At 40.1% G+C, this 25,771-nt stretch overlaps 1 protein-coding gene across 1 annotated transcript in view; it reads right to left on the bottom strand.

Moving 5' to 3' along the window:
- mtm1 (myotubularin 1) overlaps positions 1-11,630 on the bottom strand; it is an 84,868-nt gene extending 73,238 nt beyond the window's left edge. The window contains exons 1-4 of the mRNA XM_078547658.1: positions 11,511-11,630; positions 10,830-10,924; positions 8,639-8,693; positions 8,264-8,358 (exon numbers count right to left, since the gene is read on the bottom strand). Of these exons, the coding sequence (XP_078403784.1) occupies positions 8,264-8,358; positions 8,639-8,693; positions 10,830-10,895 (216 nt within the window). The 5' untranslated portion in view covers positions 10,896-10,924; positions 11,511-11,630. The remainder of the gene's footprint in view (positions 1-8,263; positions 8,359-8,638; positions 8,694-10,829; positions 10,925-11,510) is intronic.
- Between the last annotated feature and the right edge of the window lie 14,141 nt (positions 11,631-25,771).

Raw genomic sequence — 25,771 nt, 5'->3', positions numbered from 1 at the left:
ACCAGAACAATCTTCCACAAAACTTAATCTCACTGAAGGAAAACTTACTTAACGAAAATCTGTTGAACATTTTTAATTAATGCAGCAAACCCATAACTGTGATGAACAATGTGATGGAAGATTGTTAAAAATAACCTGCAAATTTCTGCTGTAACTTACAAATGGTGTTACTGAATAAGTTTCAGTTTAAAATGTAAGACCTGAGCAAATGTGACTCATCGAATGGCTCTGAGTTTTTTTTCAATTGCCACTGGGCTATAGACTAGGATAGTCCCATATCTGCACTAAGTTCTCTGGTCTTAATGTGGTAGTAGCACAGCATTAGAAATTAGCCTTAGCTTTGTTTAGGGAGGCAGCAGTTGATTTGGCACCAACCATTTCCAAGTATTCCATGACGGAAGTGCATGTTGGAAGGAGTTTGCACCAATTCCCTCATGAGCAAAAAGCGTATTGATGCTCTCGGTTCACATTAATGATGGTCAATTGGGCAAGGTACCAGAGGGCAAATAAAACCCCTCCAAGAATTTAACAAGGGTGGGGGACAGGAGCGAAACGTAGAAATGTGTGCCAGCTTTTGATGTATTTACACAGTGTAAGCATACAGTTCTTTTAGCAGCATTTTAGAATTGGAGATTTGTTTCTACATTGGCAACACAAGGAGGTTTGTCTTGCTATTCATGCAGCTTTGCATATTACAACATTCCAGATGTGGATGCTCTCGGGCAGCATGGAATTATTCAGGGATTACAGGATCTTGCTCAGAATAGAATTATTCAATGATAAGGCAATTCTGGTGAAATTTAAACTTGTGTGGCTATAGTGAAAATTTTGATTTTAGTTTGGCTTATAGTGTACAATGAAGCAATAAAAAAATACCACTGCATCAAAATCTTTCTTGCAGACATGATTATTTGTTTTGGACATTATGGTTTGCTGTTAAAGTTTACAGTTACCCTGAATATGTTTAAACCTATCAGAACAAGGACCAATCTCAATACCTCCTGGATTTGCATTTGCATAACATTTACAACATCTTAAATATCCCAGTTTAAAACACATTAAAGCAGTACTTTTGTCTGTGCTATTGTGACAAAGTAGTGAACTTTAAAAATGAAAAAGTCATGTGTGTATTTGTCTCATTTCTAAATCAATCTGCTAAACCCAGAAAAGGAAGCAGTTTAAACAATGATTTCTTCTCAAAGTAAAAAACTTCTCGCAGTATTTAGTGTTTTTGTTCGCTGAAGCAAAAGCTTACCATAAACTTTTCTTAAATGTAGAGATTATTGATCATTTAGTGTATATTAAAGCTGGAACACTTACATGGATTTAGGCCCTTCAGAAATGCTAGATTTGTTTATCCACTGGATCGGGGGCACACAATTGTATGGCACGTAGAAAAGAGTTAAACACACCAGCAAGGCCATGGATTAAATTCATGACCTATCCTCAGTTTGGCAGCTTTAACTTGGCTTGTACGAACATTCTAATTGGGCTCAGCATCCCCGTGCCGGCAAGGAAAAGGCAAGGGAAAATCACCTGAGGTTCCCCTGATGACGATTTAAAGTTACCTCGTGGAAAAGAGCAAGTGGACATCAGGTGAAAACACTGGACTTAGTCACTGCACCTTCCTGTGTTTGAAAGACTACGATTACCTCAGTTCACACAAAGAATGGTTACTTGCGCAATCTTCTAAAGTGTGGCTTTACTCCAGGCAGAATGGCCACTTTAGAAAATGAGGCGCGAGTGGGAATTAAACAAAAAAATGGCGAATGAGAACAAAACCAAATACAATACAATGCCAAATAAATCAGATTAATTCTGGGCAGCGGTAAATAACAGCGTATGAAACTCTGATTAAAGAAAAATGTATGCATAGTGGGCTGGCAGGGGAGCCTACACATGTCAGCTTACGGTGTATTAAATGGTGTAAGCATAGAGTTCTTTTAGCTTTTTAGAAGCATAGCGGGTCCAATTTAAAATGCTTTCAATTTTGTTTTCCTTCCCAAGTTTCCTCCCTCAAGATAGTGAAGTGTTACATTATAAGCTAAATCAACAGCACAAAGTGTTCATTACAATCAATCTTGCATAGGACTCACTGAAGCACAAAAATACTACCTTTAGAGCAAAGACACTACAGACTGCTGAACGCTCAAATCAGAAGGTACTGAAGTGCTAATTTTAATCAGACTATTAACATTTTCCTAACCCCTCCAGCATCACTGATGAGATAACTTGTACCAGCAGATCCTAGCTCTGGGCCATTAACTAGGAAACTAAATTGGACATGGGAGGCACTTAAAAATCATGTCCAATGTTTAATCCCTACTTGTAATGATGCAACCAGGTCAAACTTTCTAACAAAACATGGAATCTAATTGGCTAAAGAAAGATTCAATCAACATTTTAGCCAATTAAAAATCAATTTCACTTTAATTTGATAAAGACTTACTGGAGGCAGAAGACAGCAACAAGTAATAATAAAGTGAATTTTTTTTGAAGTGTAAATGTGCAATATATACATACGAGATAATAGAAAATAAGAGAGAAATTGAAGAACAGGATAAGTGACAAAATGATTATAAAAATAAAAATCCCCTAAGTGTTTATTTGTTCATACTGTATTGATATTATAAGTATAAAGATAATGGATGAAGACTTGGCAAAAGTGAGTAGTTTCAAATGACTGGGGTCAATGATGGCAGGAAATGGAAATGAAGCAAAGGATTTGCTCTGGTTGGAATAATCGGAAGAAGTACAATGGAGTGTTATGTGATAGAAAAGTATCGCTGAAACTGAAAGGAAGAATCTACAAGACAGTTCAGATACCAGTTTTGTTATCTAGTACCGAAACTTAGGCAACATCAAGGAGGGAGGAATATCACTGGTTACGAATGAGGTGTAGATGCTATTGAGAAAGCACAAAAATCAGGAACCGGCACATCAGGGGGTCAGTGAAGATTGAGAGAGCATCGAAGAAAGTAGCTGAGAAGTGATTGAAATAGTATGGCCAACTGTTGCGGGGGGGGCAAGACAGAGCAGGGGCGCGCGAGACAGAGCGAGAGAGGGAGAGAGTGCGCGAAAGAGAGAGCAAGGGAGCGAGGGAGAATGTGATGAGGCGAGTGATGGGGATGGGACTGCCAGGAAGGGGAGGAGCAAGGTCTGAGACCAGATGGAAAGAGTGCAGTCACGAGAGACTTAAATACAGCAGGATAGGAAGAGGAATGGGTGACTGAAAGAAGGAGATGCAGAAGGGTGATCAACCATCATTGAGGTGACCACAAGTAAAATGGGAGAACTCGAAAGAAGAAGAAAGAAACTGCATTGATATTACTATAAGGCAACCCCTGACACTTCGGTAGAATTTCTGTAATGCTGCACATTTACCAGTGTGTAAAACATCAACAAAATGGCCAATTCAGGGAGCGCACAATTTCCTGGAACTTGTGCCTGCTTCGGTTTAATTATTAAACAAAACTAATAAACCACATTATAAAGCTTGTAAAAGTTTGTCTTGATGTTTATGGCAAGTCTACAGATACAGAAGTTGGACATCAATGCTCTTTATATCATCTAGAAATACCATGGCAAAAGACTGCAACATTTTAGCAGAATTGAAAAAGGAAGTTTGATTTCTCTAAAAGCAAAATATGCTGAGGCTGAAATAAAAACAGTAAATGCTGGAAACGCTCTATAGGTCAGGCAGCATCTGTAAAGGGAGAAACAGCGTTGACGGTCCAGGTCTTGTCATCCCCAGACGGTCTTACACCGGAGGTACCCCCAAGATGCGCTGAGGGACCCTGCAAAATTATTTTTCCCCCCTCCCAAAAAAGGACATACGATAAATTCTCTTAGTACGACTAAGCTACAGGCAAATTATCACTTTGCTGAGATCAGTGTCAAATACTTTGCTTCCCAATGTTTGTGTGTCGGTTGTGTTTTCAGTGTAGTGAATACTAACCATAGGAGCAACATAAACAACAGTAACTAATGAAATAGAGTTATTAGGGTCTAAAGTACGTGAATATATGTCACAAAAAATAGAACTGAGGCCTTCAACCTTCCCACTTGCTGCATGTGTCTGTAATCTCTCACTTAAGGGCAGGTGGAATTGCTAAGTATTTAAAATATCATTAGCTAAAAGCCTATGATGCTGCATTAATTGTACACTTTCGTAAGGTGTTAAGCCATTCAGTTGGTAGCCCTCCGAGTTGTGGCCTATCCCCCTCTCACTGATCTGAGTTGAGGCCTCTCCCCTCCCCAACCCACCCTCTCGCCAAACCTCCCACTACCTGACTCACCCTCTCACAACTTCCTTCACCTAGCTGTGAGCGAGGGTTCAGGGGAAGAGCAGTGAGGTAGCAACATTTTTTAAAAACACATGGATTACAGCAGCCCCAGCTCGGCACTTATGCACCAACGGAATTCGTACTTCCACAAAGTCGGAGCTCCGGCATCAGATCAGATCTGGACCTTCAACAGGAACTCAGGTCCAGGAGAGGAAAGCGGTGAGAGGATGTCATGAAGGAGGGTAGTTTGGTGAGAGCATGGGTCGAGAAGAAGAGGGGCCACAACTCAGGAAGGGGAAAGCTCGCTCCAAAATGGCACCAATTGGGTCACGCGGGAAATGACGTTAAAACAAATCTCAACAACACTCAACAAGATTACAGGTCCCATTAACTTACCGACATTAAAGCGAAACATTAAACGGGACCACGTTAAACAAGGACTTAACTGTTTTACTGAATGAAATCCACCCATTTTGGAAAAACCCAAGTTTTCATAACGCTTACACAAGAAACCTAGTAAATTTTCTAAGTAAGTATTCGTATTAGTCACTTTAATCTTTGGAGCTTTTGAAACCAAAAACGTGCTTCCACTTTTTCCACTCACTTCCACACCTGAAGCTACATTGACAATGCGCTAATAACACAATGACAATTTATTACCAAAAAAAAACTGAACTGTCCTCATTATACTTTTTTTAGATTCATGGGATGTGGGCGTCACTGGCTAGGCCAGCATTTATTGCCCATCCCTAATTGCCCTTGTCAGAGGGCATTTTTAAGAGTCAACCACATTGCTGTGGGCTATGTAGTCATATGTAGGCTAGGCCAGGTTAGGACAGTGGATTTCCTTCCCTAAAGGGCATTAGTGAACCAGATGGGTTTTCATGGTCATCATTAGACTTGTAATTCCAGATATTTATTGAATTCAAATTCTGCTGTGGGATTCGAACCCGGGTCCCCAGAGCATTACTCTGGGTCTCCGGATTACGAGTCCAGTGACAATACCACTATGCCACTGCCTTCCCCCCATATACTTGAGAGGAGCATAAATTTGTGCCCCCTGAGGTCAACAGTAAGCCTCTGAAGTGTAAAGTTACAGCAATTTTTTAAAAATTCTTTCATGGGACGTGGGCTTACTGGCAAGGCCAGCATTTGTTGCCCATCCCTAACTGCCCTTGAACGGAGTGGCTTGCTGGGCAATTTCAGAGGGCAGTTAAAAGTCAACCACATTGTTGTGGGTCTAGAGTCACATGTAGGCCAGGTCAGGCAAGGCAGATTTCCCTCCCTAAAAGACAACAATGAACCAGATTTTTTTTTTTAAAACAACAATCGATGATAGTTTCACGGTCACCATTACCGAGTCTAACTTTTAACTCTAGATTATTAATTGAATTTAAATTCCACCAGCTGCTGTGATGGGATTTAAGCCCATATCCCCAGAGCATTAGCCTGCGCCCACTGGATTATTAGCCCTGTGACATTACCACTATGCCACCGTCACCCCCATCACATTGATTGTATAGCATATCAATCACATTCAGTTGATGAATGGAATGTTGTGCTGGAGCTCAATTATTATATTATCTATCTACTGAACTGGACTGTTTTGCTCTTACACCCCCCCACCACCCTAACCCCCTTTGCGCCAACCAACCAGCAACAGAAAAACTGCTACAATAGTAGCAAGGGCTTGGTTTAGGGATAAAGCTAAGGGTAGAGTTTATGGAATCAAGGTTTGGCTTCAGGGTTACTGTTGGACTAACAGAGACATCTCTCAGAGATCTGTTATTAGTTTTATTTATCTGAGAGAAACAAGGAGATTCATAAGTTAATGCCATTATGACAGACCATCCGTTGTATTCAGTGCTGCCATATCTTTGTTTGTACTATGGTGGCTTGCCAAACCTACTACGCATCAGCTATCAACCTACATCAATCCTGTACCAATTAGTAGTTACACCAGATGCACTAATACATGCTGCAAGAGATCCTAAAGTACTCTTGTCAGCTTAAACATTAGATACAAGCCTACATAACACGAGACCACCAATATTTGCACATACTGCTCTTGCGAGCATTGCTAAAAGTAACACAATTTGCACTTGATTTTTTAGTATCCAAGTACTCATTGAATAGCCATATCTTAATCTTGGAACCAGAAACCAACATTTGAATTCAAATATCCATTAAGCCAAGCCTATGCAAAACTTTTGAGAAAATCAGATTTTCATAAACTTACTGCCAAATTGCTCAAGAATAGCCATATGGTACAATTAGTGACTCCCTTGAAAAAGCCACAAAAGATGCCTGCCTCACCACCACATAAGATCATCATCAAAACATGTATGCCTGTCCAAATATGGAACTGACAATGTGCCAATGCATATCTCCAAAAAATGAGCAAAATGTGCAACTCAATTAACATGTAAACCAACAGAAAACTGCTTTTACTTAAGTTGAAAAACAATCCTTGCACTCAAGCCCAAAATTAAAACTAGTTTTTATAGGACAGGAAATCTGACACTATTAAAAATAACTGAAGTAGTGAAGTGTTAAGCATCAAGGTAAGAGGAAAAACAGTTGTGATCAGCTTAGTTTCCTTCTGTTATGAGCATGAATGAACATCGGGGTAAATTAACTTGCTTCAGACTATGAAATGCAAATTTTCTGCCTTCAGTAGTGCCTTCCTACGGTTTTCAATTTTAGATCAGTGTCCCCACCCTTGACTGCTAACAAGTGAATCCTGCTAGGAGAGTGACCCTTGCTAAAGAGTGCACATTTATGGATAATGAGAGATTCAGTCTCTGTTGTGATTCTCCCCATCAGCCTGCCCCCAACACACTGTTTGAAACCAGACATGAAGATTGGCCACTTGGGCAATCCAGTGGTTTTATGCCATTACTCATGTGAAGTTTACTTCAGCACCTTCAGAAGAGATGGAGAACAAAAAGGAGGAAAAGAGGAGGACGAAAACACTAAACAAAAGACTGACCAAATTAGCTTTTTTGTCTAATTTCACAGCTGAAGACTGGAGGCCATATTTCTGAACCGTAACAGAGTTGAAAAGAATTGCGATGGGTGAAAGACAAGGGAAATAATAAATTAGCAGTTATTAGGTATTGTGACTGAAAAATCTTGATATCCCCCTCACCCCAACACTGTTGCCCATGCCTTCAATCACCTTGGTTCCACACCCGAATTCCCTCCTCAAACTCTTCCACCTTCCTTTCCTCCTTAAAACCCTCCTGTGACCGTGCTTTTGGCCACCTGTCCTAATATTTCATTCAGCTTGGCATCATGGAAAAATACGTGACACTTCTGTGACTTTAGGAAAGGCACTATCAAATGCAAGTTATTCAAGTTCCAGTCATTGTTGAATCAGCTGATCTAAGTCAGGGTTACACCCTCCTAATTACTTCCAGCGACCGGTTAGAAAGTGTCCACCTGTACACTGCACACTGCACAAAAACAAGGTTGAGCTTGCATGTGTTGCCTGTATTGCATTCCACAGTCAAATAGCTTTCCAATGCTCACTGCCCAGACCCACGTGAATAATAGCTAGTTGGGCAAAATCATTTCAGGATAATAGGGAGCACTGGAATCTAACTCAGTACATGTCAGAGGCTTCAGGATTGTAAAGATGAAAAACTGGTGGGGGGTGTGGGTAGAAACAGCCTCCCCATTGTGGGCACAGTATCCAAGCCTTGATTAAAGTTAGGCTTCATAAAGTTTGAGCTGCTGAGGGGAGAAGTTGCTCACATTAAATAGGAGTTGGAACTTCTCGAATGTAGCCAAGGAGATGATGTAAGCTTTAGGGAACTGGTGACCTTAAGTATGTTTGTGAGAATAGAGTGAAAGGTAAGAAGTGACAGCCATTTAACTTGAGGCATGAAGGTATGGACTTACAGTAACACTTGCCACAGTGAAATATAAAAATGTAAGACGTTCTACAAAGTTAATTAAAAATCAGAACTTACCAGTTCAACACTCTTAAAGTAAAGTCTGTAGCTTGTAATATACACCACTCCCTTTTTGGGCCCATTATAGTGACAAATGTAGATCACGTCCTTTTCTATGAAGCAGAGATAAAAGACTCATTAGCCAGTAGAAGCTTGCAACAGCAAAAAATTAATTTCTACTGAATATTTCTTAACCCGAAATGAATGCAAATATGGTCTTTTAAATGATTATTACACATCTTGAAAATGTGAATGCAGTTCTTCAGATGAGGGAAATTCCTTAAAAAGCAGAAGTTTAATATTTAGGTCTTAAAATTACCAGACTTAGTCATTTATTAGATAGTGAACAGAATGGAATATTTTCAGGCAGAGTTAATGTCAATGCAGTCCTACCTTTACTTTTAACATCTTCCCCTGCTAATAGTGGTACTTCTTCTGTCTGTTGTGCCTGAAAAGAAAGAAATGCTCAATTAATCTTGCAAATGGATTGGTACACTGATTTTGCTTATCAAATATTCTTATGCCACAGTGATTACTAAATGTAATTAGTTCTGGTTATTCTACACAATTAACAGACCACATTACAGGAAAATCCTAGAACTTAGTTGCCCAAATTCAATTTATCACATTTAAAAGGACACATTACTTTTGAAAGGAGTTGGCATTTTCTTTTTCTCAAAACCCATTACAAAAGACACACTACTTCTAAGTTAGTGTTTACCACCAGGACCCTCTGTAAAGCCTCCACAGACTCTCCATAAAATGATTTAACAATATCATTAAATCATACATGTTAAATAACTCAATGCACACTTCACATTTCCAGGAAAGCTTAATTACCGATAAAACTGGAACCCATATACAGAACAGGCTTTATATCATTGCTAGAGTTTTATTTACTGCTTTTCAAATCTTCAAGTTTATAGTGCATATAAACTAGTGTCAGTCTCATCCTCCTAATTCTCATTACTGCTGCCTAGCTTTCAGCCTATCCTGAAGGTCATGGGCCTGAAACATGAACTTTGTTTCTCTCTCCACAGATGCCGGCTGGGGTGCTGTGTGTTTCTAGCACTTTGTTTGTATTTCTGCACTCGTATTCTGCAGTGTAAGAATGATGCCTTGCTGACTGTTCTCATCCTGCTATAATACCTGGGATTATTTACCAAACTAATCACAAGTTTTCCTTCTGATAATCTGTTTGGATCTTACTTCAATCACCCATCCTTCTCATGATTCATTCTGGGGTACAGTTATACAGGCACTAATTCTTTCTGTACTTCATCCAAGTGACTGTTCTTCATGAGTAAGTCTAAGCTAACAATGTTAATAACCTGTTCAACTTCATAAGGCATTAAAGCCAAACCTGATTTTGTTCTCACTCAATCTACTCACCCATATCTTCCAGCAGGAGTCACTAGACAGCAATCAGGTCTAGTGTCTCTGGTTAATTTTTTTTCAGCCTCCTTTCAAGAGCGCAAGGACACGGATTAATTGTACTACTACCTTCCCACCCCAGTTGAACTGAAACATGGGACGTTCCCAATCAGCATGGCCCAGCATACAAAAGGCGGAATATTTACCCAGCAGTAAATATAGTGGCTGGTCAAGTTCATAAAATTAAAATGCCACCTAAACTATTTGGTTGGACCCTTAAAAAAAAGTATAATGTTTAAGGAGTGACTCAAAAGAATAATCAACAAACATTTACATATTCTGACAGGTTGTGCTTTTTATTTTAATTCTATTTGAAAAAGTGAATTCTACTAAGAGGAAAAACATACAAACACTATCAGTAATCAGTTGACTCATGCATTATACAGTCGATAATTAAAACCAGGGGGAAAAACATTTGCTGGAATTGTCCTTAGTCAGTAAGCACTGCAGTGTAATGTAATGCAGTGTTTATGTTAGTGGATAAGTAATCCAGAAGCCTAGACTGACACGCGAGTTCAATCCCACCACGGTAAATTGAGGAAAAAAATCTGATTAATAAGAAAAAATGACCATGAAGTAAATGTCATAAAAACCCAACTGGTTTTCTAACTGTCCTTTGGTGAAGGAATCCATCTTTAGCCAGTTGATTCTTTACTGCCCTCTGAAAGGTAAGGAACTCAGTTCTATCAAAGAATGACAAGGATTGCAGTGGTTCATGAAAGCAGACCACCAGCTGGACCACTAATGATGGGCAATAAATAGTGGCCTTGCTAAGGAAAAACACAGTCACAGAATTATTTTTTCCAAAACAGCTACACAGTCTAAAAAGGTCCCAAATTCAGTTCTCAGTATGTAACGAGCTAATTGACCTGGAAACTGGAGCACTACAATATTCTAGGTTAATGAAGCTAGAGGGAGTAACAAAAAAGCAGCCTGGGTGGGTACCCACTTCTGATCTCTGATCCATACAAGGAAGTAGATCTGTGGACGCTGATTGAGGACGGGACTGGTCTCAGCTGTCATGTCTCACATGATTGAATACCTTGTCAATACTCAATATTGAGGCTAACATATTAAGTGCTGGAGGTCTGCAGTGATCCCTGTAGATATCAGCAAGAATCAGTAACTTCAGAGGAGAAGAGAAACATACCTTTTTATTTGTTGCATTGATTGATGCAGAAGTGGAATTTACTATCGGAGTGAATGCCGAAGCCATAGTTTACCCAGGTTCTTAGAGGAAGTCGACTGCAATAAAAACATACCAGTTAGCTATACTTTCACAGATATAAGCCTTTCTCAAAAATTAAATAAGCCCTGCTCGAGTCATTACAGCGAGATGTGTTGAATGGATTTTGATAAAGTCTATATCAATATTGATTGTTATGTGATTTTTCATCTGTGTAACCGTGCATCAACGATACTTTATATCCTTACCACACAATTTATAACCCAGTTCATCGGTGAAGGTAGCACACACCAAATCAGCATTATCCACTGTTAAAAATTTTCTGCCATGTGTGCACTTTCTGGGGGGGATGGGAAGGCAAACACAAGGATAAGCAACTGCAGGTTTCAATATAAATCGTGCTGCTGAGAGGAAGTGCCAAACAGAGGCCAAGCATCACGCTACAGAAGGAGGAATAATTTCTCCAGGTCCTTTGCACACACCAGCAGTGGTGTTGCCCTAAATAAACATTACCCACTTGTGTGCTAATTGTATCAATTGAGGTTAAGTATATACAGGTGAAGGGCATTGATTGGATGGTTATTTGAGCACATGTAAAGTGACACTTACTGACACAGGGTGGGAGTCAGGCAAGGAATTATATACCTGAAATGATTCACTCTGAATAAATCTACACCGAGTAAAAATTGGCTCTGGCTTCTTCCTTTACTAGTTGGCTATCAGGAGTAAAACATTGTGTTCCCAAGCACAGTTAATGCAGCCCTGGAGAGTAAAACAGAATCCTTGCCTTCAAAATATGAAACGGAACCAGTAAATTATTTTACCCCCATTTTGATGGTTACTTCTAAAAATAAATGACAGTATGCACAAAACAAATTGGATCGACATGAAAAAATAATTATTTTACTAATCAAATATCAACATTATAGAGTACTTGAGGAAATTTGCTTGTTTCAGTGAGGGCGTAATAGCAAAAATTTCCCTTTTGGCTTAGTCAATGAGACATTGCTGGTGATTGTAACATTAATCATCTATGCTTTGAATATACAGTACAATTAATTAGGTAACAAAGCTACATAAATGGTTGGCAGAAAACATATCCAAGCTCTCTATCCTAGTGGTCCATTTAGACTCAAGCCACGGAGCCCTAGAGGTCACAAAGAAAGTCAATACTCCAATTAATTTTCTTATGTACCAAAACTGCAGATACAAGTTATTGATATTGAGAGTTAGGATTTATTCACTAATGAGGCAACAGTGCCAAGTAGAACCTTTAACAAACCAAGCACACAAAATGCAAACACAAACCAGCAAGGAGGAAATCTAAACACAGATAGAATAGAGTTGCATGTTCTTATCAGTCATACGTGGACACCCAGTTCTGCAGTATTCTAAGAATAAAAATCAACATATAACTTTTAATTCTAGTGTTGAAATACTACACTAGTCCAAGTGTTATAAGTTTTCTACCAGCAACTCAGTTGCTATAACTCCCAGCCATGCTCTTCACCTTCCCCAACACAGCAAAATATTTTAATTTATCTTAAATTAATTTTTAAAAAATTGATCTAATACTTTGTGGAATGCTGAACAGAGAAATTGTTAAACAAAAATGGGATCTGCTCATGGCTGGTCCCAACCTAATACCTAAAACCTAAGAACAATGGCTGCTTCTGAACTTTCCAAACACTGGAATTCAAAAACACAAAACGTCACATTACCTGGGAATTTCCAAAAGAATATTATTTAATTTGAAAAGAATCCTCAATAGGCCATCTTTAAAGTCATTCTGTACAGCTTAATGTACCCTTTTAAAAGTTGTTCAAGATTTCTGGACAATACAGACAAAAGAATAACTTGTGTATAATGCTTGTCATTACCTTATAATTCCAAAGGACATCGAAGATAATGAATTTCTTTTGAAATGTAGTCATTGTTGTAATATAGCAAACACAGTAGCTAATTTGCACACGGCAAAATCCCACAAACAGTATTCAAAATTACATGGGATCAGCAATGAGATAAATACCTAAATCTATTTTTAGTTTTGCTTGGTGAGGGATAAATGTTTGTCAGGCCCCAAGGAGAGCTTCAGTGCTGTTTCTCGAATAACGTCATGGGATCCTTAACATTCACCTCAGAAGACAGATTGTCCTCAATTTAACCTCTCGTCGGAAGAGTGGGCACTTCCAACTTTGCAGCACTGAAGCATCAGGAAGATCATGTGCTGAAGCCTCTGGAGCAGGGATGAACTCAGGACCTTCCCAGTCAAGGCTAACACCATCTGATTTTTCTCTGCCTCAACCATATAAAGTTCAATAGGAAAGGAAATCAGCTTGGTCAAAACGCATCATGGCTCAGTGGGTAAATTGCTTATCATGATGTGGTACTGAACCATATGGATTAAGAAGGTTCCCAGACGTCATCCCTGGTTAGCCAAACTCAGCTCTCCAATTGGCCTCAGATCACAAGCATAGTTTCTATCCCCAACTGTCACCCAGCAAGATACATACATCGGTCAATGTCTGTTGAGGACTGGAACACAAGGCCCTGCAAAGCCCGGCTCACTGCCCAGGTTTACACATGAATAAACAGCTGTGTAGTTTGTTGTTGCCTGTGGAAGTGTGAATCAACGTTTTAGGAGATTCAGATTTAAATCATCACAGATGTAAGTGCACAATTGATGTGTGACCTGGGAACTGCAAAATCATTGGATGAAAGTTTAAAATGGTTTGCTGTTCAAAGGTAATATTTCAGAAATTAGTGGAAAAATTAAATCATAAGATCTCAGTAAAGCACTGGAATCTTAACACTGTTCTGGCATTAGCATGCATTTTGAATTGACAAAAGATTCTTTGTGCCATTCTTTGCATAATTGCAGTGATATATCTCTACAGAATTTTTGTTTAAAAAAAACATGATTTACCATGTTTACAAACACTGTTTTCATCCCATCATCTTAAACTTTGCCTTCTAAATAAAATCCTTCATAGATCACTTTATTCCTCCGTTCGCCTACAGAATTTGTCTTCATCTACCCATCCGAGGATGGGGGCAAGGCCTGGCTATGAGGACAACTGCCAATGCCTGTCTCAAGGAGCTGCCAGGACCCACTCAAACAATGATTCACCTTTTCAATTCTCCCTCTCCCAACCAGATATCGTGGGGTGGCTTAAACCAGCAACTGAGGCATAAGAGCAGGATTTAAATTGCACCACTGCTACTCTGCACCATTATTATTGATTATTCTAAGGTACTCCACTTTACAAAATTCTACACTATTCATATAGTCCAAAAACTACTGCAGCATATCTTGAAATAATCAGGAACAGTGCCTAGAAGGCAGCAGAAGCAAGTAGGAAAATACCAGGCTAGGTTATAAGAAAATGTCAGCAAGACTTGGGAGCGCACACCCATTTCCTAGCTAAGGCTCTAAACTGGATCTTCTCCGTAAGATCCAATGCAAGTCCAGGCCAGTTTCAAGATTCTAGGGAATGTGTTGTTGGACTCAGCAGAACCAGTACACAAATCCAATACTTGTTTGCTGCACGATGATAGCATGATCAAAAGATTCAACACATTTGCAAGAAAAAAAGCTGTCAATGACAGAAGTGTTCTTGAATTCATTCATAACATATTTACAACCAACAGTTGCACAATTTAAAGTTAAGTTGCCTGTCAAACAATATGATCATACTTTGAACTGAACTATTTCTCTAATTACTATCATTTAGATCTTTTAACCACTCAGTTATTGTGTCATACCAGTAAAGTCACTTGATTGTAAAGGAGTACACCACATGACATCCCAGCAGGGTTTGACGAAAAATCCTCTCACAAAATTGTTTATTTGCTCAAGTAGACCTGAAATCGCTGTATAAACAGAAAGTCATGCTGATTTTAATGTGGTAAGATTATCATCTTGCAATGCAATATGCTGCTACTTCAACCACCACGCCCCGCTGTCCAATTCTAACTATGTGAAAAATTTCACACTAAGCTTTTTCTTCATATTTCAGAACACAGAGTACACAATATGTCAATCCTCTTCTACAAAAGTAAGGCTCTGCAAAGGAACGATCTTCACACAAAATAAAGGTTTCCCCTATTCCAGGTGTCTATAATTGAATTTAAATTCCCCAGCTGTCAGTTAATTAAATAAATCTAGAATTTAAAAAAAGAACTAGTCTCAGTAACAGAGATCGTCAAACCACTGGATCATTATAAAAACCTGTTTGGTTCACTGAAGTCCTTCAGCCATCCTTAATCAGTCTGGATTATAAATGTGACTCCAGACTCTCAGATTGGGGTTGATTCTTAACTGCCCTTTGAAATAGCATTGCAAGCCATTCAGTTGCATCAAATCACTATGAAAAACAGTAAGAATAAAACCAAACAAACCATCTGTTATTGACCTAGGCACCAGACACGGCAAAGGCATACCCAAGCCCAGTCGACCCTACAAGGTCTTCCTTACAAACATCTGGGGATTTGTGCCAAAATTGGGAAAGCCTGACATTCATTGTCCCAGATTCATACCGACCAACTAATGTCCTAAACTCCTCCACCAGGATAGGACAACACACTTCAGGTATACAGTCAAATGGGAGTAGCCCTGGCAGTCCTCAAGGTTGACTCTGGACCTTATGAAGTCTCATAGTATCAGGTCAAAAATGGCCAAGGAAACTTCCTGCTGATTACTTCCTACCACACTCTACCAGCTAACGAATCAGTGCTCCTCCATGTTGGATACCACTTGGAAGAAGAACTGAGCATAGAAGGGCACACAACGCACTCTTGGGCGGGGTGCAATGTTCGTCACCAAGAGCGCTCGGTGGCACCACTAATGACCGAGCTGGTCGAGTCATGAAGGACGGTGCTGCCAGACTGGGCCTGCAGCAGGTTGTAGGAAAACCAACACAACATAAAAACCTACTTGACCTCATACTTGCCAATCTACCTATCATAGATGCATCTGTCCATGGCAGCGTGGGCAGGAGTTATCACTGCACAGTCCTAGTGGAAACCTGGCCCTGTCTTAAATGCTGAGGACACCCTCCATGGTGTTGCAGAGCACTAAATAGGATTGATTCAAAACAGCTGAAAATTGGGCATCATCATCATCATCAGCAGAATTGTATTCAACCACAATCTGTAATTTCATGGTCCAGTACATCCCTCACTCTACCAGTACCATCAAACCAGGGCACCCACCCTGTTTCAATGGGGGCTGTAGAACAGCATACCACGTGCAGCACTAAGCATAACTAAAACTGTGATGCCAATTTGGTGAAGCTACAACAGGGTTACATGCATGCTAACGAGCAAAAGCATACTATACACAGAGATAAGCAATCCCACAACCAGTGGTTTAGGTCAAAGATCTGTAGCCTTGCCACAATCAGTCATGAACGGTGGTAGATAATTAAAGAGATTCCATGAACACCCAATCCCCAATGACTGGAGCAGAGTATAAAGGACAAGGCTGAGGCATCAGCAGCCATCTTCAGCAAGAAGGGCAGAGTAGATGATCCATTTCAGCATTCTCCTGAGGTCTGCACTATCACAGAAGCCAGTATTCAACTAGTTTGATTAGCTCAACACAATACCAAGAAACAGCTGAGTGCACTGGAGGCATCAAAGGTTATGGGCAGCTGAGTGGAGCGCCTGGAGGTGGCATGCCAACCGGAGGGGACCAGCTGGCGCTCAGTGCTAGCAGGATGGAGCCTTATTCTGCTCCCTGCCCCGTCTGCCCCGCCTGGTTTAGCAGCAGGTGGGTGCGCAAGTCCCGCAAGAAAGCCTCGGCCAATATCTTCCAGGACGTGGAGCTGGAGCAGATGCAAGCGCTGTTCAGGAAGAGCGGAGACGAGAACGCCGAGGAGCGGGCGAGGATCATCTGGGAGAGAGAGAAGCATGGGGACCAGGACATTACACAAGCTCTGATGGAGCTCAAGTCCAGGAAGACTCAGCTCTTCTTCCAGCACAATAAAACTGGAGTTGAATTCTTGGGGCTGATGTGGATGAAAGCCTTTAACAGACTGCGCATCAAGGATGGAGGGAAGGGTTCTGAGTTCGAATCTATCAGCAGCGTGGAACGATCGCAAAGGAGCAAGATTAAGAGAAAAAGACTCAGTGCAAAGAGATCCTTCAGCAAACTGCTCTAAAAAAGGGACTGTTAAGTACGGAGGCTGCTGCAAAACTCGTCTTTAATTTGCACCAAACAAAAACAACTGCAACTTGCTGGGGAGATGAATCGTCTGCATTTTTATTAATATATTTCGTTTCGGATACGAAATGTTTGTCTGCCTGTTCTGCTTTTTGTGATTTTTTTTTATTATTTAAAATTCTAAACACTAAAAAAAAAGGTCTCTTTTTGGATGACTGATTTCATTCCGTTATACGTTTTCTGCATTTCAATAAATTTGTCATAAAAACTACAAAAAAAAAAAATCCTAGTTGTCCTGAAGTCTTGTGTTCTGGCACCAACTGTGTTTTTAGACAAACTGTTCGAGTACAGCTACCACATTGGCATCTACCTGAAAATGGAAATTTGCCCAGTTGCATCCTGTCCAAAAATAGGAGAAAACCAGCCCAGACAATTACTGCCCTATCAACATATTCTCAATCACCAAAGTGATTGGTGTTGTTGACAATGTAATCAAGCAACATTAATAATCTGCTCGTAGATGCTCAGTCTGGGTTCTGTCAGGACCAGAGCTCTAGATCTCCTTACAGTCTTGGTCCAAACATGGAAAAAAAAAGCTGAATTCCAGAGATGATGAAAGAGTGACAGCCCATGTCATCAAGGCAGCGTTCAACCAAATGTGGCATCAAGGAGCCCTTAAAAAATTGAAGTCAGTGGGAATTAGGAAGAAAACTAGCCACTGGTTGAAGTCATCCCTAGCTCAGAGGAAGATGGTTGTGGTTGTTGGAGGTCAATCATCCCAGCACCAGGGCATCAGTGCCTAAGTTCTTCAGGTTAGTGTCCTAGGCCCAACTGCCTTCAGCTGCTTCATCAATCACTTCCCCTCCATCATAAGGTCAGAATCAGGGCATTCAGTCCATAAAGTCTGTGCTGGGTCTCTATAGTGTAATCCAATCAATTCCAGTCCCTCACTCTATCCCTGTAGCCCTGTAAGTTTATTTCCCTCAACTGCTCCATCCAATTTCCTTTGAAATCACCGATCATCTCAGCCTTCAATACCAGTTCATTGCCACTAACTGCAGAAAAATGTTCTTCCTCATATCCCCCCTGCATCTCTTGCCCAAAACCTTAAACGTGCCCCCCTGATCCTAGGGGGAACAGCTTTTCTTTGTTTGCCTTATTTATTGAAACCTGTCATAATCTTGTACACCTCAATTAAATTTCCCTTGCTTCAAGGAAAACAATCCAGATTCTCCAACCTAACTTTGCAGCTAAAATTCCTCATCCCTGGAACCATTTTGGTAAATTCCCTCTGCACTCTGTCAAGGACCCCCATTTCCTGTATGCTGACCAGGACTGGACGCAATTTTCTAACTGTGGCCTAGCCAGAGCTCTAAAAAGATTCAGCATAACCTCTTCACTATGTTTTGTCCTCATACCTCTATTTATGAAGCTCAAGATTCCATAAGCTTTGCTAATTACTCTCTCAATATGTCTTGCCACCTTCAACGACTTATGCACATGAATCTCCAGGTCTGTCTGCCCCATGCACACTCTGTGGAACGGTGTCATTAAGTCTATATCGCCTCCCCCTATTTCTTCTGCCAAAAAGTGCCAGGCAATGACACTTTCTAACAAGCCAGAGAGTCTAATTACCTACCCTTGACTTCAACAGCATTACCATCATCGAATGCCTCACCACCAACATCCGAGGGGTCACCATTGACCAGAAACTCCCATATCACTTATATAGGATCAGATGCAAAGTAAAACTCCTTTTACCTCTGCCTATTGTGTTTACAGCCCAACCTGTACAGTGTCTTTCTGAATCTCATTACTGGATTAACACCAAATCATAAGCAGTGCTCCTGATGGACCCTGACCAACATACCATGCAACTGAAGCAATCACTTCCTCACTTTCACATTCCAATCACTGCACCCCCACCCCCACCCCCACCACCACCCCTAATCTTGGAGATGAAGGCCAACATCCCATAAATCACAGGAGACTACTGTCTGTTACTAATGTGCCACGACACCTTGCAAAAGCAAAGAAAAAATTAGGTGAAAAGAAATGAAGTAATACCAGCTGTGCAATTTAAAGAGAATAGAATTTGAAGTCAATTTCAAGGACACCAATAAAATTGTGGAACATTAACGGCACTTATATATTGACAGTTTCACAGGTTATAATTGTGTTGCATCAGATTCCAATCTATTTAATTTTAACCTGCCCTAATGCGGGTGATATGCTTTAATATGCAGCTTGCAGTCTCAAACAAAATCTTTCTCCAGAAAGGATTAATACAGGAAACTTCAGAAATTATTCAAAATGCAACCAATCATACTCCTTTCGCATTCTTGCGCATTTGCTCTTCTCCTTGTTCCTCTTTTTTAAAACACATGAAATTTTCAGTTTTATCTTTGGTTTTCTTTTTTTTGAAGTTCACTACATGTTGATATATTGCCGCCATTTTTTAAAACATCATTTTCATGTACCTAATCTTTTTATATAGATCTGTTTCTTCATCCCCATTATAGCCATGTATTTATTCTTAAACAATGCAATTACCTGTCTAACAATTTCGATCTCGCTTATGGCTCAATTGATGGAAAGTTGTGGGTCAAAGTCCCACTCCAGAGATTCAAACGCCAAATGCAGGCTGACACTCCAGCACAACACTGTCAGAGGTTCTGTTTTCAGATGAGGTTTTAAACCAAGGCCTAAGTCTTCCCTCTCAGGCAGAGGAAATGATTTCATGGCACGATTACAAAGAGATGGAAAGTTCTCCCTGGTGTCCTGGCCAAATTTATCCCACAACCAACATCAAAAAACAGATTATCTGTTATTTGTCACATTACTGGTTAAGGGACACTGCTGTGCACAAACTGACTGCTGTGTTTCGTATATCACAACAGAAACTTTATTGGCTGTAATTTGCTTTGGGATGTCCTGAAGTTAATAGGGGCAATATAAATGCAAGTTCTTCCTTTGTTTTCCTCACTCACTGCCATTAGCAGAAAAGAAGATGATTTTAAGCCAATAGCATGGATGGTTAAGAAAGTCAACAATGGTGGCTTGTCAATGGGATTGAAGACCTTCCTTGAGCAAGTGCTTTTATATTCTGTAACATCAGGTTTGTGTACCAACATGGGGCCAGATGTGATAAGAATAACTGAACAACTTGATCTTCAGATACAGGAACATAGACATAACCAATGATTGGTCACTTGCTCTGTGTCTCCTGAAAGACATGAGTGAGCAAACTAGGAATTTAAACCTGACTAAATCTCAGAAGTCAATCAGTATGAATACAGTACATATTCTGAAAAAGTTCATTACGACTAACACAACATACAAATACAAGCAGAAGCAGAATTATGCTTACCCTTCTATAATGTTGACAATAAATGAGAATCGTTGTTTTTCACTCATGTGGAGATTAAATCAATTATTTAGCATATAATCAGCCAGGCCCAGCTGAGTAGTGAATATTCTCAAGGTGCAAGTCACAAACCTGACTTCCTATGATGGACAGGTCTCTAGTTCAGGGCATATTACTAACGATTAATGAGGTTTGAAATCCTAATATCGCAGTACAGTAATTCTGGGGAAATCACATGGGTAATATCTACTGTTAGGCTCAATGGCTCTAATGGTATAAAATCATCTCTAGTGCACTGTAGCTATTGTACAATAGTTGTTTGGGATTAGATTAATTCTGCAAGTCATGCTATAATTCTAAATGGATTCATAATTAAGGTGTTAGCTCGCATCTTTTGGTCCATTCCTGTTCCTATGTTGAAGCAGTTTGTTCTAAGGTAAAAATAAAGAGGAGCTTTTTAAAAACTACTAGTCACGCTTCCACAATTTGTATACTTAAATTTACTACTGTCTTTACCAATGCCTGCATGCCTAAAGTAAAGTGTCAAGGTCTGAAATGTGTACCTGCAGACAGTAAGCAAGAGCATCATGTAAACGCAACAAGGAATGAACAGAGATTGCTGTGACTGTCCAAAAATACCGACAGACAGGCACAACATCTTAAGATACCTACCTACTTAGTCCCCATAAATTACCTCTGTCACAATCATACCCCTCAGTCATATGAAGGCCCCATTTCCACCATCTTTTGTTTTTCCCAAAGGTAATGACAGATACTGTGATTTCGTTCCACGTGTAAACAGGAGCAAGGACAATGATGTATTTTTTCCTTCCCGGACCTCGGGTCACTGCGGCCAACCCCAGGACTCCCCTTATTCCAGCTGAGATCAGTTAACTCTCCACACGGCAAAGAGCAATCTTGGGAACTTTCATTGACTGTACACTTCAATACCTCGCCATACTTCGCAGTGATGAGAACAATTGATTAAACCATTTCTGATTCATTTTGCATTTCTCTGCACTGGATTTCACCTACACTTCTCTTGCCAATATCCAATTATATTCAAATCCTCCTGTAGGATATTCTGTTCAGCTCTTCAGTCTACCACCTTCATTACTTTTGCATCAATTGCACATTTAGCCACTGAGCTTGCAACTCCCAGTTCCACATAATCTCTAAAGATATTAAAACAGAAGAGATAGTAACATTCTCCCAGGTGGATGATAATCCATAACCCATCACCTTTTGCTTCTGTCAATCAATCACAAATCAATTTAAAAATAATTTCACTGATTCACGCTATTTCCAGCACTCCCCTTTCCAGAACTTCTGTGTCAAAAATTTTACTGAAACCCAAGTACACAACATCTATTGCCTTACCTATCAAGTTTCTCTCTCATACCCTCAAAGCAAACCCATAAGTTAGCTTGGAAAGACCCCGCTTCATGAACCATGATTTTGTTTGAATCCAGAAAGCTCCCTGACCTTACCTTTAATCAGGGTTTCCATAACTTGATCCACAACACTATGCCTATAGTTTCCTGGGTCACATTTGCTTCCTTTTTTAAAAAAAATAAGAGCAACATCTGCCTTTCTCCAGTTCTCAGGCACCTCTGTAGTACTCAGTGATTTCAGGAGGATCTGTGCTAGTGTTCTGACAGCTGCCTTTCTTATTACCTTTAGAATCCTACTGCATCTTATCCAGCCTGTGATTTATTCACCTTAAGTTTGCACAGCTGTTTGGCAACAAGAGTGTGGAACTATTCATTTTTGCCTTTTTAAAGGAAAGGTCAATGCTAGGCAAACAATTGGGAATACACAGCAGGTCAGTCAACATTTGTAGAGAGAAAAGACAGTTTATGAGACTACAGAAGTGCAGCCTTTCATTAGAACATTCTGATGAAGGGAACAAACCCAAAGTATCACAACCTGCCTTTTTGCTTTAGATGCTGACCGACTTTTCGTGTATTTGTAACTAATTTTATTCCAGCTCTCCAATGTCTACGGTATATTCTTTCAATAAAAATATTTAATTCGGAAAAATGTGGAAAGGAAAAGTACATAACTTGCAAGTTGGCCTTTACTTCCAGTCAAAATTGAAAACACAAAAGCATCTGAATGTCACATTTCTTTGGCACATCACAAGAAGTTTCAAGTAAAAATATACAATCCCTTAGTTGTTTAGAAAAATGAGAACCTGAGTGACACAGAGCGGGTGAGCCTTAACTTCTACCTCCAGCCAGTATTGAGTTCATTGGTATTAGCCTTGGCAATGATAGCAGTGTTATAACTGGTCTCCATGCCCCTGAATCAGAATACTGGCAGAATACTGAGATAAAGTTTCTGGTCATTCTGATTTCTGGTTTCCCATCATTTGCTATTCTATGACACTAGAATCATGTACGTGTGGACATTAGGTGAAGACAGAGGTAAATAAGCTGCAAAACACTCTCACAGTCAACCAACAGGTCAATGTCATGTGTGCAGGATAAAATTAAAGCAGAAGTTACTGGAAGTACACACAACAGTCAGCATCTGGAAAAAGAAAAGATAGGTTCTGATGTTTCAGGTGTGTCATCTTATTCAGCACAAAAAAAAAACTTGAACATGTTTACTGGGTCTCAATTCTACTGTTAACTGGAAACAAGCTCTCCCATATTTGAAGGGATGACAAACAGTCTCAACTAATACAAGAGAAACAAAGGAAATGTACAAAGGAGGGCTGGATGGTACATCTTGACGTATCCAGCATCGTTCTCAGAAACAGCAAGAGTTTGCATTATTTTGATTAAGGCCAAAGGGGAAACACTGTGTTCTCAGTGTCATCATTACTGCACCAGCACTACAAATGTCTCCCTCAAGAAGTGGGCATCACTAAAACACAACTACAGATGGACCAATAAAACTAAAAATAAAATGAACCCAAATCATAATCAGGCTTTCCTCAACAATGGTACAGTTAATGAACTATGGTCGTGCCCACTCGTCACAGCCTTGAGTATAAAAACAAACAGTAATATGCCATTCAGCCCCTTAAACCTGTTCAGCCATTCAATTAGATTATGGTTGATCTCTACCTCAACTCCATCTTGCCGCCTTGGTTCCATAGCCCTTAACACCACTGGCTAACAAAAATGCATCAATCTCAGTTTGAAAATTTTCAGCCTCAACAGCTTTTGTAGTGGGGGAGTTCCAGATTTCCTCGACCTTTTATATGAAGAGTTAGGGGTGGGGTGGCGTAGTGGTACTGTCACTGGACTGGCAATCCAAAGACTCAAGGTAATGCTCTGGGGACTTGGGTTCGAATCCCACCATGGCAGATGGTGGAATTTGAATTCAATAAAAAATCTGGAATTAAGTCTAATGATGACCATGAACCCATTGCCGATGGTCGTAAAACCCATCTGGTTCACTTTAGAGGAGGAAATCTGCCATCCTTACCTGGCCTGGCCTACATGTGACTCCAGACACACAGCAATGTGGTTGACTCTTAAAATGCCCTCTGAACAAGGGCAATTAGGGATGGGCAATAAATGTTGGCCTAGCCAGCGACACTCACATCCCATGAACGAATAAGAAAAAAAAGTGGAGGCAGAGGGCATGGCTGAGGTAAATGAGTACTCTGTATCTGACTTAACCAAGGAAGGGGATGCTGCCAAGTCATTGCAGAAGAGGTAGGTGAGACACTGAATGGACTAAAAATTGATAAAGAGTAGGTATTAGAAAGGCTGGCTGTGCTCAACAGAAAACAAATTGTAAATAAAACTTAAAGTTACACAAATTTGCATGAACTAATAAGGGAAGACTTACAATTTATAAAGCGCCCTTCATGACATCAGGACATCCCAAAACACTTCACAGGCAACAAGGTACCCAGGAACATGTACTTTTGAAGTGTAGTCACTGTTATAATGCAGGAAATGTAACAGCCAAATCACACACAGCAAGCTCCCACACTGGTTTAACATCTCAACCAAAAGATTCTCTCACTACTGCACTGGGGTTCCAGCCTAGACTTTGCGCTCGTTTCTCTGCATTGGGGCTTGAACTCATAACCGTCTGATTCAGACGCAAGATTGTTACTAACTGAGCCACGGTTAACACCTTACGAAAGTGTACAATTAATGCAGCATCTTAGGCTTTCAGCTAATGATATTTTAAATACTTAGCAATTCCACTTGCCTTAAAGTGAGATACTACAGGCATGTGCAGCAAGTGGGAAGGTTGAAGGCCTCAGTTCTATTTTATGGGACATATATTCACATACTTTAGACCCTGATTTAATCTATTTCATTAGTTACTGTTGCTCCTATGGTCGTACTCACTACTGAAAACACAACTAACACAAAAACATTGGGAAACAAAGTATTCAACACTGATCTCAGCAATGTGATAATTTGCCTGTAGCTCAGTCATACTAAGAAAATGTATCATAGGTCCATATCTTATTAGGAAGGGGAAAAAATGAATTTTGCTGGGAAGAGAACGCAAGAAAATGGTCATTTGTGCAAGATCCTATATTTAATCTGATCAAATCCTTCAAAGTTGTCATCAACAATTTTTTGAATGCTCTAATATCCAGTACACAGTTCCACGCCAATGGATTAAAGCTGTACAATTTTACATATTGAAGGAGATCCTCAACTAGCGTGGTTGAAAAACGAAGAGCCTTGTGTGGTACAGAGCCAGAGAGTGAGGCGACCACATGGTTGATCCCTACTCTGTGCGGATTTAACTGATCTCATCCAGGGAGTGACTGGAATGCAACAATTGGCCTCAGTGCCCAGGGCTAAGGGGAAAATTAGCTAGATTTCCTGCTCCTGATCTTTATGACATGTACACATGCAACTGATCTGTGATGTCTCCTATGATGAAATAGCCCATCTCTGGCTCAGACAAGGAATTTACCAAGTAACAAAGGGCTGCCAGCATCCATTCCTCACCACAGGAGCGATTTCATTGTCAATCATTAAAACTTGCATACACCAATAAACAACGGCCCATCATCTTAAATACTACTCTGGAAACAGAAAACAAAATGAAGCAGCTAAAACTTGTTGGATCCCACAGATTACAATAGGAAGCCACTCGTGTTGCTCAAACACCCTATGAACACCTTGGATGAAACCCTCTTGGTGTCAGTTGTGCTGAATGTTAGTCATTTTACGACATTCACATGGCACCTAAACATCACCAATGTTTTTTATAACTACAACTATGGATGAACTGCCATAATGTTATGATAGTAAAAAAAAAGCCCTGTTTAGGTTTCAATACCCCTGTAATGTTAGCAAGAAGTGGATTTTTTTTTAAAAAAGCACAACCACAAAGAATTTAAAAAATCATTTACACTGAAGGGCGTAAGCACAATCC

The sequence above is a fragment of the Cetorhinus maximus genome, chromosome 8, assembly GCF_964194155.1.
Source record: "Cetorhinus maximus chromosome 8, sCetMax3.hap1.1, whole genome shotgun sequence".
NCBI lineage: Eukaryota > Metazoa > Chordata > Chondrichthyes > Lamniformes > Cetorhinidae > Cetorhinus > Cetorhinus maximus.
The sequence above is the reverse complement of the archived record's forward strand: the minus strand, read 5'-3'. Positions and strand labels throughout refer to the sequence as shown.